The 16,273-nt window shown below is 36.5% G+C and overlaps 1 protein-coding gene across 5 annotated transcripts in view; it reads right to left on the bottom strand.

Annotated features, from left to right (window-relative positions):
• LOC115216115 (high affinity copper uptake protein 1) overlaps positions 1–16,273 on the bottom strand; it is a 106,127-nt gene that overhangs the window by 35,856 nt on the left and 53,998 nt on the right. For 3 of the 5 annotated variants that reach the window (XM_029785346.2, XM_029785361.2, XM_029785348.2), the window contains one exon: positions 2,423–2,586. In XM_029785346.2, the coding sequence (XP_029641206.1) occupies positions 2,423–2,578 (156 nt within the window). In that variant the 5' untranslated portion in view covers positions 2,579–2,586. Of the gene's footprint in view, positions 1–2,422; positions 2,597–14,113; positions 14,275–16,273 lie in introns of those variants that run through there. The other 2 variants (XM_029785347.2, XM_036508192.1) reach the window with 2 other exon arrangements.

Genomic DNA, 16,273 nt, shown 5'->3' with positions numbered 1-16,273 from the left:
TTCAACAGGAGGTGGCAAATCAGAAGACAACACCAAGCTTTTGCTATCTGTTTTGGCATGGTTTCTATGGTTGGATGCCCTTCCTAATTCCAACTACTTTACAGGGTGTACTGGGTGCTTTTATGTGGCACCAGCAGCAGTGAGTTCACCAAGAAACTTGCAAGACAAGACCCCACCCCCACCTCAACTGAACAGGGGAGGAGTAGTACTGAGAGAGACAGAAAAAGGTGTCTTGCAGTAGAGGAAAAACAAGGCTACCTCAAGTGGAGAGAGAGGAGATGGTGAATATGTGACAGGGGGCAAGGAAAGGCATATACTCAAATTACAAGGAGGTGTATATAGTGAAGTGGACCAAGGACTAGCGAGGGTGAATCATCATCATCATCATCATCGTTTAATGTCTGCTTTCCATGCTAGCATGGATTGGAAGATTTTGACTGAGGGCTGGCGAACCAGATGGCTGCACCAGGCTCCAATCTTGATCTGGCAGAGTTTCTACAGCTGGATGCCCTTCCTAACGCCAACCACTCCGAGAGTGTAGTGTGTGCTTTTTACATGCCACCGGCACGGGGGCCAGTCAGGCGGTACTGGCAACGACCTCGCTCGAATCTTTTTACACATGCCACCGGCACAGGTGCAAGTAAGGCGACGTTGGTAACAATCATGCTCAAATGGTGCTCTTTTACGTGCCACTGGCACGGAAGCCAGTTGGCTGCTCTGGCAACGATCATGCTCGGACGGTGCTCTTGGCACCCTACTAGCACTGGCGGGTGGGTAAATTTGTGAGATTGTAAAAGGGAAGTGGCAGATGGAGGGGGGAATGTAGAGAGTGAGCTCAGAGGGAGCGGTTATAATGAGAATATGTTGTGGGGAATATATAAACTGCACTGGATTTTATTGACAAACTTTATTCAAGACATAATGTATCAGATTTAAAAAGTAAATCTTATCTCGGTTACAGATGCCTCAATAGACTAGACTAAATATTTAATAATTTCTAGTGAATTATTCCAAGGTCAACTTAGCCTTTTTAGCTCTCGGGATCTATGAAATAATGGCATTATAGAGTGGAAAATGATACAGACCAGGCTCCAAAAGAGCTGAGAGAGGATATATAATACATCAACTATAATTATATAAACACATATAGTTCTCCTAGTGGTTGCATCTATTTTAAGGGAAGCAATCATTTTTTTGTAATATCTGGTGGAATTTGAATGTGAGATTTTGGAATTAAAAGAAAAAAAGATGCATAGAATTCACATATAGGCATAGGAGTGGCTGTGTGGTAAGTAGCTTGGTACTTACCAAGTGTCTTCTAATATAGCCTCGGGCCGATCAAAGCCTTGTGAGTGGATTTGGTAGACGGAAACTGAAAGAAGCCCGTCGTATATATGTATGTGTATATGTTTGTCCCCCCAACATCGCTTGACAACCAATGGTGGTGTGCTTACATCCCCGTAACTTAGCGGTTCGGCAAAAAAGACCGATAGAATAAGTACTGGGCTTACAAAGAATAAGTCCTGGGGTCGATTTGCTCGACTAAAGGTGGTGCTCCAGCATGGCCACAGTCAAATAACTGAAACAAGTAAAAGAGTAAAAGAGAATACCATATTTTCTGACATTACAAATTGAATTTTTTCAGATTTAAATTTACAGCCCAAAATCTGAATTTTTTCAGATTTAAATTTACAGCCCAAAATCTGAATTTTTTCAGATTTAAATTTACAGCCCAAAATCTGAATTTTTTCAGATTTAAATTTACAGCCCAAAATCTGAATTTTTTCAGATTTAAATTTACAGCCCAAAATCTGAATTTTTTCAGATTTAAATTACAGCCCAAAATCTGAATTTTTTCAGATTTAAATTTACAGCCCAAAATCTGAATTTTTTCAGATTTAAATTTACAGCCCAAAATCTGAATTTTTTCAGATTTAAATTTACAGCCCAAAATCTGAATTTTTTCAGATTTAAATTTACAGCCCAAAATCTGAATTTTTTCAGATTTAAATTTACAGCCCAAAATCTGAATTTTTTCAGATTTAATTTACAGCCCAAAATCTGAATTTTTTCAGATTTAAATTTACAGCCCAAAATCTGAATTTTTTCAGATTTAAATTTACAGCCCAAAATCTGAATTTTTTCAGATTTAAATTTACAGCCCAAAATCTGAATTTTTTCAGATTTAAATTTACAGCCCAAATCGGTAGGCTGACCAAGATGGTTTTTGAGGAACCAAAGACTCCATGTGAAATACAACAGAATTTGGAAAGACAGTGAAGATGTTTATGCTAAAGATGTTTATACTATGATACTTCATCAACTTGTTTGCTGGAAAACATGGTATTTATTTATTTCTTAAAGAAAAGATTTTATTACACTAAAAGCCAAAACAAAAATGAGGAAGAAAAAATGAACATACACTCATCATGCCGTCGGACATATCTGACATATTTGACATACCAGGCATACCTGACATACCTGGCATGCCTGACATACCCGGCATGCCACCTGACATGTTCTGTGAATCTGCTGGAGGGGCTGCTGTGTGGTGTGAGTGAGAGGAATGGTCGTGCATGTTGAAGTCTGAAAAGAGAATTAAAGAGAAACTTTAATCAAAATGGAAGCAATTTTACAAACGTCCTTCAACATAAAATACCTTACATTTTTTCATATTATCACTTAGTGTGGAAAAGAGCAATACATGACCCTTTATACAGGGCTAACAAGACTGATGGGAAGAAGAGAGGAATACACCTTAGCCCCCAGATGTTTCCTACAGATAGTACTCCGCTAAAGGCACCCAAGGACTAACTGTTAATCTTAAACCGAGTTAAAGATTAAAACTACTCTCAATGAAATAGTGACAGTAAAAGTTTGTTCAACCAACCATATCAGGTCCAAATATTCTGCTTTATGTACAAACTGGCCAGGTCAGGCCTCTCACATCTACCCTACAATGTCATTTTAAAAATTGATATCTTGAAGGTCTGAGATAATGCATGTTGAATTAAAAATAATGTGGAATAAATAAGCATTGAATGTAACAGTGTAAGCTGAATACTGAATGGTTAAATAGATCCAGAAAGATTCTAAAATGAAATTACAAAAGTTGAGTGTAAGTGTGTAAATATATATATGAGAGAATGGTGTGTGTGTATGAATTTTAGTGTCCACTTTTCCATACTTTCATGGATCAGATGGAATTTATTGAGGCAGATTTCCTATTGTTTAATGCTCTTTCTGTTACCAACAGTCACCTGTTTCCAAACAAGATAATATATACCATAAATCCTCGAGTATAGTCCACCCTTGAGTATAATACGCAGGGGACGTTTAGGGGGCTCTATCAATCTTCAAGACAACTGACTGTATATATTTTTTATAGAAAACTGACAAACAAAAACTCCATCTGAACTGATTTGTGGAGCTTTGTAAATGCGTGGCTTTCTTATGTTCCAGTTTAATCCTGCTTCCCGCTGCCACCACCTGAAACTGAAAGAAGCCCACAGAGTTGAACAAATTCAATATTTTCCTTATATTATTTAACAACGCAATTTACCCACCTCCACCACCACTCTTAAATAATTACAGCCTACTCCTTCCTGCTATTAGAAATGTTTTACCAAGATGTTACTCATCGTATGACAGTCAATATTGATATTACTAGCAAATCTACCCATCTACGATGGAAACAAAATGAAGGAGGGAAGTCATAAGGGCTGTGTGTATTGAGAAATGTGTAAATGAACATACTGGGTGATGTTTTGGAAAATTCCCATTACTGTTGGTGATACAGCATTTTATTGCAGCTGTATGCATTCTATTGCAACTAAGTGCCATTTGATGATGATTCAGTCCTGAACTAAAATAGGCCCTCACCCTCTGTATCATGAATGGTTATGTGGACCACTCCTAACAAAAGCCAGACCTTCCTTCAAACACTACACAAAAAGTATCAAGAAAAAAAATGTGATTTAGATATACTTTTATTTCAGTTGTTTACACTATTTTACACTTGTTTGTACTCTTATACATTAAAAGTTCACAAACTCCCTTATACGAATTATTAAACACATTCGTTTCGGTAATATCAATATGATTAGAAACCATCTTTGTAGACAATATTTTCTGTTTGGTTGACACAATTCACAAATTACTGGAGTCAGTGACGTATAACCGGCCATGTGTAAACATCGTGTGTAAACATGATCTAAAGTCTGGCTCTATGCCTTGTTTGCTGTGAATGTGTGAGCGGAATCTTTAGAAATCTGTCCATCTATGATAGGAAATAAAGATATAGTATTGCAAATCTGAACCCTCTAAATTCATGAATTATATGGGGGTGGGGGGTGGAATCTAGAGTTAATCCTCCTCGTTGCTGGAATTTTAACAAAACAAAAAAATCAAAGATGATTTATTAATACAAAACTCAATATCCACTAAATAGTCATACTTTTTCGCATTTCTTTTGTCGCTAAAAACCTTCCTGATTACCTCCTTTGTAATCCCAAAAAACATCATGACCATTGGTCCAACTGTTTGACCGTGAAAAGGGAAGAGGCAGAAACACGGACATAACACCTATTATAGTAAGATGATTTTGACACTGGCTAATTACAGATAATACAAGAGAGACACATCATCATCATCATCATCATTTTACAGCTGATTCTGAGCATGTGTCTTGTGAGTGCTTGGTGATCTCATGAGTGTTGGTGCCCCAAAAAAAGTCACCTGGTACACTGTAACGTGGTTGGTGTCAGGAAGGGTATTGAGCTATAGCACATGTCGGTGAACCAGGGTAAATTACCCCAAGTGGAGTAAAAGTGAAATTCTTGGGGACAATGAGGACTCATTAGACATAAGTAAATTTATACAAAAACCGTTTTCCACATTATCTATGATTTTCTTGTTTTTGAATCAAGGGGGTAATGTTGGTATAAATAAATACAGTTTGGGTTAATTGGTTATAAAAGTTCCCCTAATCCCTGAGCTATAGAAACCATGCCAAAGCAGACACTGGAGCTTGAAACAGCTCTCTTGCTCATCAATTCCTGTTGAACCACCCAACCCATACCAGCATGGAAGACAAACGTTAAATGACAATGATGATGATTGTCACTTATGATAACGATGATTTCATACTGATAGGGTTGGCACAAATAATTGTAAGCCTACTTTTCCTAAATTCCATGATGCGTACATAAAATGAAACACATACTAAAAACAAGTCCCGTCAAAGGGTGGATGAGCCTCATCCAGCTGGGGAAGGCAACGATGAACCACCCCAATATCTTTACCAAGAAAACACTATGAAAAAGTTAGAAAGAAGTAATGCTAAGGCTTCGTCTTATCTTTTACTTATTTCAGTCATTTGACTGCAGCCATGCTGGAGCACTACCTTCAGTCGAACTAATCGACTCCAGGACCTATTCTTTGTAAGCCTAGTAGTTATTCTATTGGTCTCTTTTGTTGAACTGCTAAGTTATGGGGGACGTAAAAAACAACAACATTGGTTGTCAAGCAATGGTTGGGGGACAAGCACAGACATATACACATACATCATCATTGTTTAACGTCCGCTTTCCATGCCGATTTGACTGAGGTCTGGCAAACCAGATGGCTGCACCAGACTCCAGTCTGATCTGGCAGAGTTTCTACAGCTGGATGACCTTCCTAATGCCAACCAGTCTGAGAGTGTAGTGGGTGCTTTTACGTGCCATCGGCATGAGGGCCAGTTAAGTGGTACTGGCAACAGCCATGCTCAAATGGTGCTTTTTATACACACACACACACACACACACATATATATATATATATATATACACACACACACACACACATATATATATATATACAACAGTCTTCTTTCAGTTTCTTATTTCTTTACTACCCACAAGGGGCTAAACACAGAGAAGACAAACAAGGACAGACAAACAGATTAAGTCGATTACATCGACCCCAGTGCGTAACTGGTACTTAATTTATCGACACCAAAAGGATGAAAGGCAAAGTTGACCTCAGCGGAATTTGAACTCAGAACGTAGCAGCAGACGAAATACTGCTAAGCATTTCGCCCGGCGTGCTAACATTCCTGCCAGCTCTTCTTTCAATTTCTGTCTACTAAATGCACTCACAAGGCTTTGGTTGGCTCGAAGTTATAGTAGAAGACACTTGCCCAAGCTGCCACACAGTAGAACTGAACCTGGAACCATGTGGTTGAGAAGCAAGCTTCTTACCACACAGCCACGTCTGCGCCTATATCTGTTAGAAAAACTCGTGCTTAACCAGGAAGACTTTCATAATAGTGTCATAATTGTGGTATAAAAGTGGGCAAGAGATGACATGGTAATAATTAAATCAAGCAAATTCCTCATTTGAATATTTGCAATAAATATATATTAACAATAACAATACTGTTCAACCATGAATTATACTGTCAACTATTATTTGCAAGCATAATACCAACTCATATTATTGTAGTGCAAGAATACTCCCAAACTATTATTATTTGACATAAAACACTGTAGTGAAAATATAAAGTAGCACTCTGTCAATTACAATAATGAGGGTCCCAGCTGATACGATCAAAGGAACAGCTTGCTCGTGAAATTGAAGTGCAAGTGGCTGAGCACTCCACAGACACGTGTACCCCTGACGTAGTTCTCAGGGAGATTCAGTGTGACACAGAGTGTGACAAGGCCGGCCCTTTGAAATACAGGTACAACTCATTTTTGCCAGCTGAGTGGACTGGAGCAACGTGAAATAAAGTGTGTTGCTCAAGGAGGCAATGCATCGCTGGGAATTGAACTCATGACCTTACAATCGTGAGCCGAATGGCCTAACCACTAAGCCACATGACTTCACAGTGAAAATATAATAGACAAGACAAATAGCACAAATAAGATTGAGTCCTCTTCCTTTCTGTGACATGACCAAGCAACCAACAATATCCTTAATATGGTGTATGTGTGTGTGTGCACGCATGCATGTGTGTGTGTGTGTAGCATCACCATTGTCATCATTTAGCATCTGTTTTCAATCCCGGCATGGGTCGGACAGCTTGACAGAAGCCGTCTGTTTTGGCTTGGTTTCTGCAGCTAGATACCCTTCTTAACACCAACCATTTTACAGAGTGCTTTTACACAGCACCAGCATGGGTGCATTTACATGGTACTGTAGTGGTAGCCAAAAAGTTGAATGATCTCCCCTGCAAGAAGGATTATAGAGTAACCTCTCTTTACTAAGTTTCTCGAAGCATCAGTTTCATGAGACATGATTCTTAATTATTCAAGAAGCTTAGTTTCTAGAATGTCTAGAGTTCCATTAATAAAAACAGCTTGCTAACTCTGCTCTTTGCTTCTTAGTCAATTAAATTTAGAACCATTCACGTCATTGCTATGTCCATCTATTTCTCGACGCCACATGACTGAAAACCACCACTTAGCTGTTATTTCTACATTTCCTATTTCTGAACTTTCTTGCATAGATTACTTCATTCAACTAGATTCTACATTTTGATTATATCTCATCAACAGCCAATGAATAAAATTTTATGTAGTAAATGTATAGTTCTTAAATTTCTTCTTCTTCTCTGTAAGAATTCTTCTAATAATATACATGCAGCTATATCAATACTTGATACTGAACATATATTCTCACTACAGTAAAAGCACCATCCAAATGTGTCAGATGCCACTGCTGCCTGACTGGCGTCTGTGTCGGTGACACATAAAAGCATCAACTGATCGTAGCCACAGCCAGCCTCCCCTGGCCCCTGTGTCGGTGGCACATGAAAAGCACCCACTACACTCTTGGAGTGGTTGGCATTAGGAAGGGCATCCAGCTGTAGAAATTCTGTCAAATCAAGATTGGAGCCTGGTGCAGCCATCTGGTTCGCCAGCACCTCAGTCAAAAATCGTCCAACCCATGCTAGCATGGAAAGCAGACATTAAACAATGATGATGATAATGATAATGATGAGTACCACCACTTACGTGTCCACAAGATTAGGAATACTCAGCTGCAGAGGGATGCAGGGCACAAGCCTGTATTCAAAGACAACCACACTTTTACTGAGCTTGATGTGGGCTTTCAAGCACAGCATACTACCAGGGGTCTCGGTCCCCTGTCATCTCATCTTTAGATCCTTTCTTACCACTTCATTTTACATCTTCCCGAGTCTACCTCTTCCACATGTTCCTTCTACAATTAGAGATTGGCACCTCTTCATGCAACTGTCTCCATTCATATGCATTACATGGCCATACCAGTGCAGTCTTCTCTCTTGCATGCTACATCTGTCACTTCTTATACCCAGTTCTTTCTCTCGAATCTCACTCTGTCATACATGCACACTGACAATACCCACCCAGCGGAGCAAACTGGCTTCATTCCTTTTAAGCCTTTGCATATCCTCAGTAATCACAGCCCATGTCTCACTGCCATGTAGCATAGTTGTTCGTACACAGGCATTATACAATTTGCCTTCCACTCTGACAGGGAGGTCCTTCATTACTAAAAGAGGTAGTAGCTCTCTGAACTTTGCCCAGCCTATCCTTTTTGTAATTGTTTTGCAATATTCTTGATGTGCAATATTCTTAAGGCGGCGAGCTGGCAGAATCGTTAGCACACCGGGCGAAATGCGTAGCTGTATTTCGGATACTGTTACGTTCTGAGTTCAAATTCCGCCGAGGTCGACTTTGCCTTTCATCCTTTCGGGGATGATTAAATAAGTACCAGTTACGCACTGGGGTCGATATAATCGACTTAATCCATTTGTCTGTCCTTGTTTGTCCTCTCTGTGTTTAGCCCCTTGTGAGTAGTAAAGAAATAGGTATTTCGTTTGCTGTTACATTCTGAGTTCAAATTCCGCCGAAGTTGACTTATCCTTTCAGGGTCGATTAAATAAGTACCAGTTACGCACTGGGGTTGATATACTCGACTTAATCCATTTGTCTGTCCTTGTTTGCCCTCACTGTGTTTAGCCCCCTGTAGGCAATAAAGAAATTAATATTCTTGATGTGAAAAATCATGTGCTGAAACAGATGTTTTATCTTTACAATATATATATATATATATATATATATATATATATATATATATTTCCATATCTGTGTATCCATATTTATTTCTTTGCCTATAAATTAATCTATAAATAATCTGGCGCACACACACAAATACACAGAAAGCAGATGAATCAAAGAATGTCTAGATACATAGGTGTGTCACCAGAACCAATCATCAGCTGTCCAGTATGAGTTTGGGGCCATATTTCCTGATTTTGTAGAATATAATAGAACTAGGAGAGGAAAACACCAAGTTTTAAAAAATCAAACAAATAATACAAAGATTAAACAATGGTTGAAATGGAGATTGTGTGGGTGTACAACATATGTACAAGATAAGATCCAGTTGTATACAAAAGCTATTTCAGAGGCTTCTGTTCACGATAGTATGCAGCTAGGGAAAATACACTTCATGAGTCAGGCATAGGAAATAGTTAATGAGGAAATCTCATTTACACAATAGGTTAGTCATGAGAAAAATGTGACATGTGAATGTGCTGTACAAAAAAATTGACTTAAAGTTTTTTGCAGTAATGCAGGCCCCCCCCAAAAGACAAGCCGTGTTTCGTGCAGCCTACTTCTTGAAAACAGTTGCTTGTCCATGCTACAGAGAGATGAAAGGATCTCTGCCTAGTCACCCAACTTGCTACAAACAGGTGTCGAAACTCTCTCATATGATACCTTACTGTTTTAAATAGGAACATACAATACAATAGATCCTACATGAGCCCAAAACACATGACAGCGATAATTGGAATATCTTTCCTATACATACATATATATATATATATATATATACACATACATACATACATATATGCATATATATATATACATACATATATGCATATATATATATACATACATATATGCATATATATATATACATACATATATGCATATATATATATACATACATATATGCATATATATATATATATACATACATATATGCATATATATATATACATATATATCAAAATAAGCAACATGGATATCCAGAGATAATGCAGTACGATTGTTTCATGCAACTCCATTTAATTGAACAATGCAATCATTACATCAATTTAAAATACAGAGCAATTTTCAGTTGCACATATACATAGAATTTAATTAAATTATAACAGATGGACACATTAGTATAATTATGCCTAAAATCTCCAAGAAGTTAAGGAGATAGACTATGAGTCTTATACACACTTATACATTACACTCACAGACAGATACACAGTCATATACAAAACATGATGTCATTGTTGTCCTGGTATAAAATGTCCTGTTGACAATAGAAAGATTATTTCTATGAAATGTTATATTGTTTTAATTGAAATGAAAATAAAATTTTGTATTGACACTGGCCAGCTTTCACATACATATAGTAAGAAAGACACACACAAACATACATTCACGCATATCAGTCATCGTATATGTATATGTGTGTGTGTGTTCAATAATGTAGCTAACATGGAAAGACACATACACTGAGACATATACACATATACACAGTTATATAAAAAATATGATGTCGTGGTGGTGGTATAAAATGTCCTGTTGACAATAGAAAGATTATTTCTATGAAATGTTATATTGTTTTGATGGAAATAAAAATAAAATTTTGTATTGACACTGACCATCCCTCACATACATAAAGTGTGTTTAATGACGGATTTAAGACGAAAAAACACACACACATACTGTGAGAGATATACACACTCATAAACTCACACACACACATTCACAGACAGATACACAGTCATATACAAAATGTGACATAGTTGTCACCGTCAGTCGTCACATATGTATATGTATGTGTAGATGTGTGTGTGTGTGTGTTTAGTAACGTACTGTTACATATGTGTATGTATGAGTAGATGTGTTTAGAAAGATCGCAGTGTGGAAGATGTTTGTAAGCCATTGAAGCACACACTAAACAGGTTAGATTCACTTCAACATTTGAATTTCATTTGTTTCAAAATATTTTTGCCACTTTGAAACTGTGACCTGTACACTGACAAAATTTTGTGCTGCATCTGAGAAAGTAAGAGTTAGTTCATGATATATATATAAATGTGTATATCTATGTATAAATGTGCATATATGCATATACGTATGTATATATATATATATATGTATGTGAGCATTTACATATGTTAGTATGTAGACATGTGTCTGCATGTGTGTATATGTGTATGTACATGTAAATGTATGTTTATGTACTGATATGTGTGTCTGTTCAAGCTGTATATATAACTGTTACTCTGTCGAAGGTTGTGTATATATATATATGTGTGTGTGTGTGCTCCTAGCACACAATCTCACATCAAGTCACTTCCTATGCAAGTACATCTCCATAAACAGAAAGATTATCTCTCCGAAATGTTATATTGTTTTAATGGAAATGAAAATAAAATTTAATATGGACACTGACCAGCCCTCACATACATAGAGTGTGTTTAATAACGCACCTAACGTGGAAAGACACACACACTGTGAAACATATACACACTCGTACACTCACACATATATTCACAGACAGATATACAGTCATATACAAAATGTGATATTGTGGTGGTGCTTAGAATTAAAAGTAAAAGTATAAAAATGAAACAATATTTCACATTACAATATAGATCTTATTCTTTCACTTTTACTGTTTGAGATTTGACACATAATATGGAACCAGTACCAATGCTGCTTTGTTTTAATCCCCCCAAAATTACATGTTGACATTCACGGGGTCTCGTAGTAATACAATGTAAAATTTGATTTGATTTGGTTGAGCCATTTGAGAATACATTGGAATAGACAGAGAGACAAAGGATTTTATATATTCAGAAGATATATATATATATACATACATACATACATACATACAAAAGTGGGCATGGTTAATTGAAAAGTTAACTTCGTTAATTGTTAATCTGTTAATTCATTGAAAATGTAACAGAAGTTAACGTTAATCCATTAACATTAACTTTTATTGAAAAAAGGCGTATCTACAATTTAATACCCCCACCAACTTTGTTTCCTCATAACTTCCAGAAAAATAGATACTTTTTAATGAAACTTTCACCAAATAATTGCTCATGTCCTGTAGATTAAGCATATGTAAAGATTTGTTGGAAAAAAATTTTCCGAGGTACTTTAATTTGAATTAAAATACAGGTATAATCGGTACAAGATTTTATTCTTTTGGTAACTACTTCGTATCTTGGTGTGGAATGATTCATTCAACGTATCTGATCTCCAAACATACCTCAAGCCACTTTTTTACCAGAAAAGAAGGGTGTAAGTGGTGGTGGGGAGCTCGAAGTTTCCCACCAAGGGATTTTGTACGTGGGTCATTTTTCTTTTCTAGATTATCTTGCATGGTTTCAATGAATGTGACATCGAAATCATTCTTAAACAGCTCCTTTTCCCAGAAAAGGAATGATTTGGCTGCTATTCCTAGCATGCCCTGCTACCATGTAACAGCTATTTGCATTCACATCAAAATTTACCAACGTTTTTCTTTCCATTTATTTTTCCCACTTTATACAAGTCAATATTTTCTCTGTTGACATCCACCTCAGTTAATTTTGCTTTTTTCCCAGTTGTATGCTTTCTGGAAGAAAAGCCTCATATTGTCTCAAAGTTACAAGAATTCACTAACATGATTTGTTTAGTTTTTTAGAAGATTTCACAGAGGAATTAGATACAAGGGGTTTTGGCCGCTTTAAACACTAAAGTTTTAAAAAGTGCCAAAACTATAAAATCAGCTTTTTGGGCCTTTAGAACCCCAAAACAGTAGTTTTTGGTTATCTCACCCCTATTAAAAAATTGCCATTAAAAAACTGGGTTATCTCCCCACTAAAAAAAAATCGAGCTTATGTGGTGACGAGATGGGATTAAAAGAGATAGATCCTTTTGATTCAATACTTCAACACATTGTTGATGTTTGGCCTCCTCAATTAAGAATGGTATGATTTGTTATAAAAATGTCATCAGATTCAGTAAGATGTTTAATTTTTTTCAGTTTTGTTTTATTGAGGACTAAACAATTTTTGTAGTTGAGGGAGATAACCCAATTTTTTTAATGGGGGTGAAAATAACCAAAAAGTATCCCAAAAACTATAGTTTCTTTTTTTTTTTTTTTGCTTTAGAGTTAAAAAATATTGATTTTATCATCATTTAGCGCCCGCTTTCCATGCTAGCATGGGTTGGACGGATCAACTGGAGTCTGGGAGGCCAGAAGGCTGCACCAGGCCCAGTCTGATCTGGCAATGTTTCTATGGCTGGATGCCCTTCCTAACGCCAACCACTCTGTGAGTGTAGTGGGTGCTTTTTTACGTGCTTTAATTTTAAATTTTAAAAGGCCTATAAAAGACTGAAAGAATGACACGTACAATATTGAATATGTCAAGACCATCTGAAAACAATAGAAACTTTTAAATGTTTACCAGTTTTTATGAAATTTTGGGATTCACAGACTGGAGTTAACAGAAGGTAAATGTAACGGAAGTTAATTAGTCCAATAAGGATTTTCAAAGTTAACTTAAAAGTTAAATCATCAACGAAAATGTTAACTTAGGTAATTAAAAATTAACGAACTTATGCCCAGCTGTGTGTGTGTGTGTATACATATATATATATACATACATACATACACACACACACACCACACACACACACACACACACATATATACAGGGTGGCCCAAAAGTAGGTTTACAGTTATCACGTAGGCACTTTGAATTTCTTTTGAAACATTTTACTACATTTAAATTTCTATCTTACAATTAACTAAATTAGCAAAGAATAATGGTTTCGTATTTATTTATTTTTTTATAATTAAGATCTAAACTATTAATATATGAATGTAAAAGAGATACTTGAATAGCTGTGAGCCTAATTCAGGGCCACTCTGTATAGTGGTTAGTAACATAGAAATAGGGATGGTCTTTGATGGATTGGTAACAAAAAAAAAATGGGTTAACAAATATATATATATATATATATATATATAGATAGATAGATATAGAGAAGAAATGTTAAATATTCACCTCTGTTTGCATGTAAAACCTCACGTGTTACTGCTAGCTCTCCGAGAACAAAAATAATCAGAATAAATGACAAGCGTCCTCTCTTAATCTACTCCTATAATGACATTTGACAGCAAAAGTCTATTCGAGCATTAACCACAAAAAGAAAGAGCATTATGCTAACCAGGATATGAAATAAGAAAACATCCCTTTACAATTTAGTTTTTCAATTTTTACAACCAATGGCAGGAACTGATATACTTTGGCAAAACAATCCAACACTTCCAGTTAGATTAGACTCACGAATACCCGCATTTACTTTATTAAAACACGTAAATAACAGGTAAATAGAGCTAAAAATGAAACAAGTTCTCATATTAATAATTCTCACACCTTTCCTTTTTCAGTTATATCCTGTATTTTCTGTGAGTGGCTTTCAAATCTTTTATTTAATTTCTCTAACTTATTTCTTGAACTGAAATTTGACCGAATGCACAAACACCCAACCAAAACAAACAGGTTACACAAAAGTCCCACGACGTGTAAACAACTGAGCTTTTGAGTGTGTTGGTATGTGTATCTTTTATCATGTACTTGTTTCAGTCATTAGACTGTGGCCATGCTGGGGCATGGCCTTAAAAAATTTTTAGTTGTATGAATCAGCCTCAGTACTTATTTATTTATTAATTTTAATTTTTTTTGAAAGCTTGGCACTTATTCTATCAGACTCTTTAGCTGAACTGCTAAGTTACAGACACATAAACACATCAACACTAATTGTCAAGCATTGGTGGGGGGACAAACATACATAAACACAACCCCACCCTACATCTATATATCTCTCTCTATATATATAGTTAATCCAAGCATGAAAACACAACAATGCGAGGACGTGGAACAAGTATAGTATTATTGGACGCTCAGGAAGGTTTATGAAAATAAACAAAAGACGAAGGCAGGTGGAGTACAAACAAACAAAGGTATTAGTATGGCACTCAGGAATAGAAATAGAACAAGTATTTTACGTTTCGAGCCTACGCTCTTTGACAGAAAGGGACACAGAAAAAAAACAAGGAGAGAAACAAGGAGAGAAAAAAATGCGTGTAGGAGCTAATGATCTATCATAGGCTGATGCCAGTACCCACTGACTGCCGGTGGCACTTCAAAAGCACCCACTACACTCTCAGAGTGGTTAGCATTAGGAAGGGCATCCAGCTGTAGAAACACTGCAAGATCAGATTGGAGCCTGGTGCAGCTGCTGGCTTTCCAGACCTCAGTCAAACCATCCAACCCATGCCAGCTTCGAAAATGGTCATTAACCCTTTCATTACTGTATTTATTTTGAGAAGCTCTGTGTTTCTTTCAATTACTTTAAATAGAACAAAGAATTTAGTAAACTAACTTATGTTATCCTAAAGCTAGTGTTAGGAACATAAATTGTGACTAAGGTTTGGTGGAAGATTTTAATTCAAAACCTATGAAAACAAGACATTTGTACAACAGAGCCAGAGCCGGTTTCAGTCGGGTTGGTAACGAAAGGGTTGAACGATGATGATGATGATGAAGTGGTGGATGATATATATATAAAACATAATTCTATAAATATAATTATAGTAAGGGCACTAATGAGTAGAGCCACATGCTAGAAATAGATGCCAAATGGCTCTAACAACTACATTATTTATCACACTGGTACAGGCTGAAAGTGAGGGAAACGAACAAAAAAGACTTTTTTTTAATGGCTTAACAATAAATCAATTTCTAGTTTAGTATGGTATAACTGAGTTATCCCTAAACTAGAAATCAATCTATCGTTAAACTATTTTCAAAAAAATCCTTTTCGTTCATTTCCCTTGCTTTCAGCCTGTGCCAATGTGGTAAATAATGTAGTTCCTAGAGCCATTTGGCATCTATTTCTAGCATGTGGTGCTACTCATTAGTGCCCTTACTATAATTATCTCTCTCTATATAAACGGCAGTTTGTCTGTGTGTTTTCTGTGTGTCTGTTTGCTTGTACCCTCACCCTGACCACGGCTTTCAACCGATTCTGATGAAACTTGACACACACATAGCCCAATGTCATAATTCAAAACTAACGCAGCGAAAATTTTGAAAAGTTCCCCCAGTTCTGAAAAAAATCGATAAATTCGACATGGGGTCGAGAATCAGAAACACAAACCA

The sequence above is a fragment of the Octopus sinensis genome, linkage group LG1 (assembly GCF_006345805.1).
Source record: "Octopus sinensis linkage group LG1, ASM634580v1, whole genome shotgun sequence".
Lineage (NCBI taxonomy): Eukaryota > Metazoa > Mollusca > Cephalopoda > Octopoda > Octopodidae > Octopus > Octopus sinensis.
The sequence above is the reverse complement of the archived record's forward strand: the minus strand, read 5'-3'. Positions and strand labels throughout refer to the sequence as shown.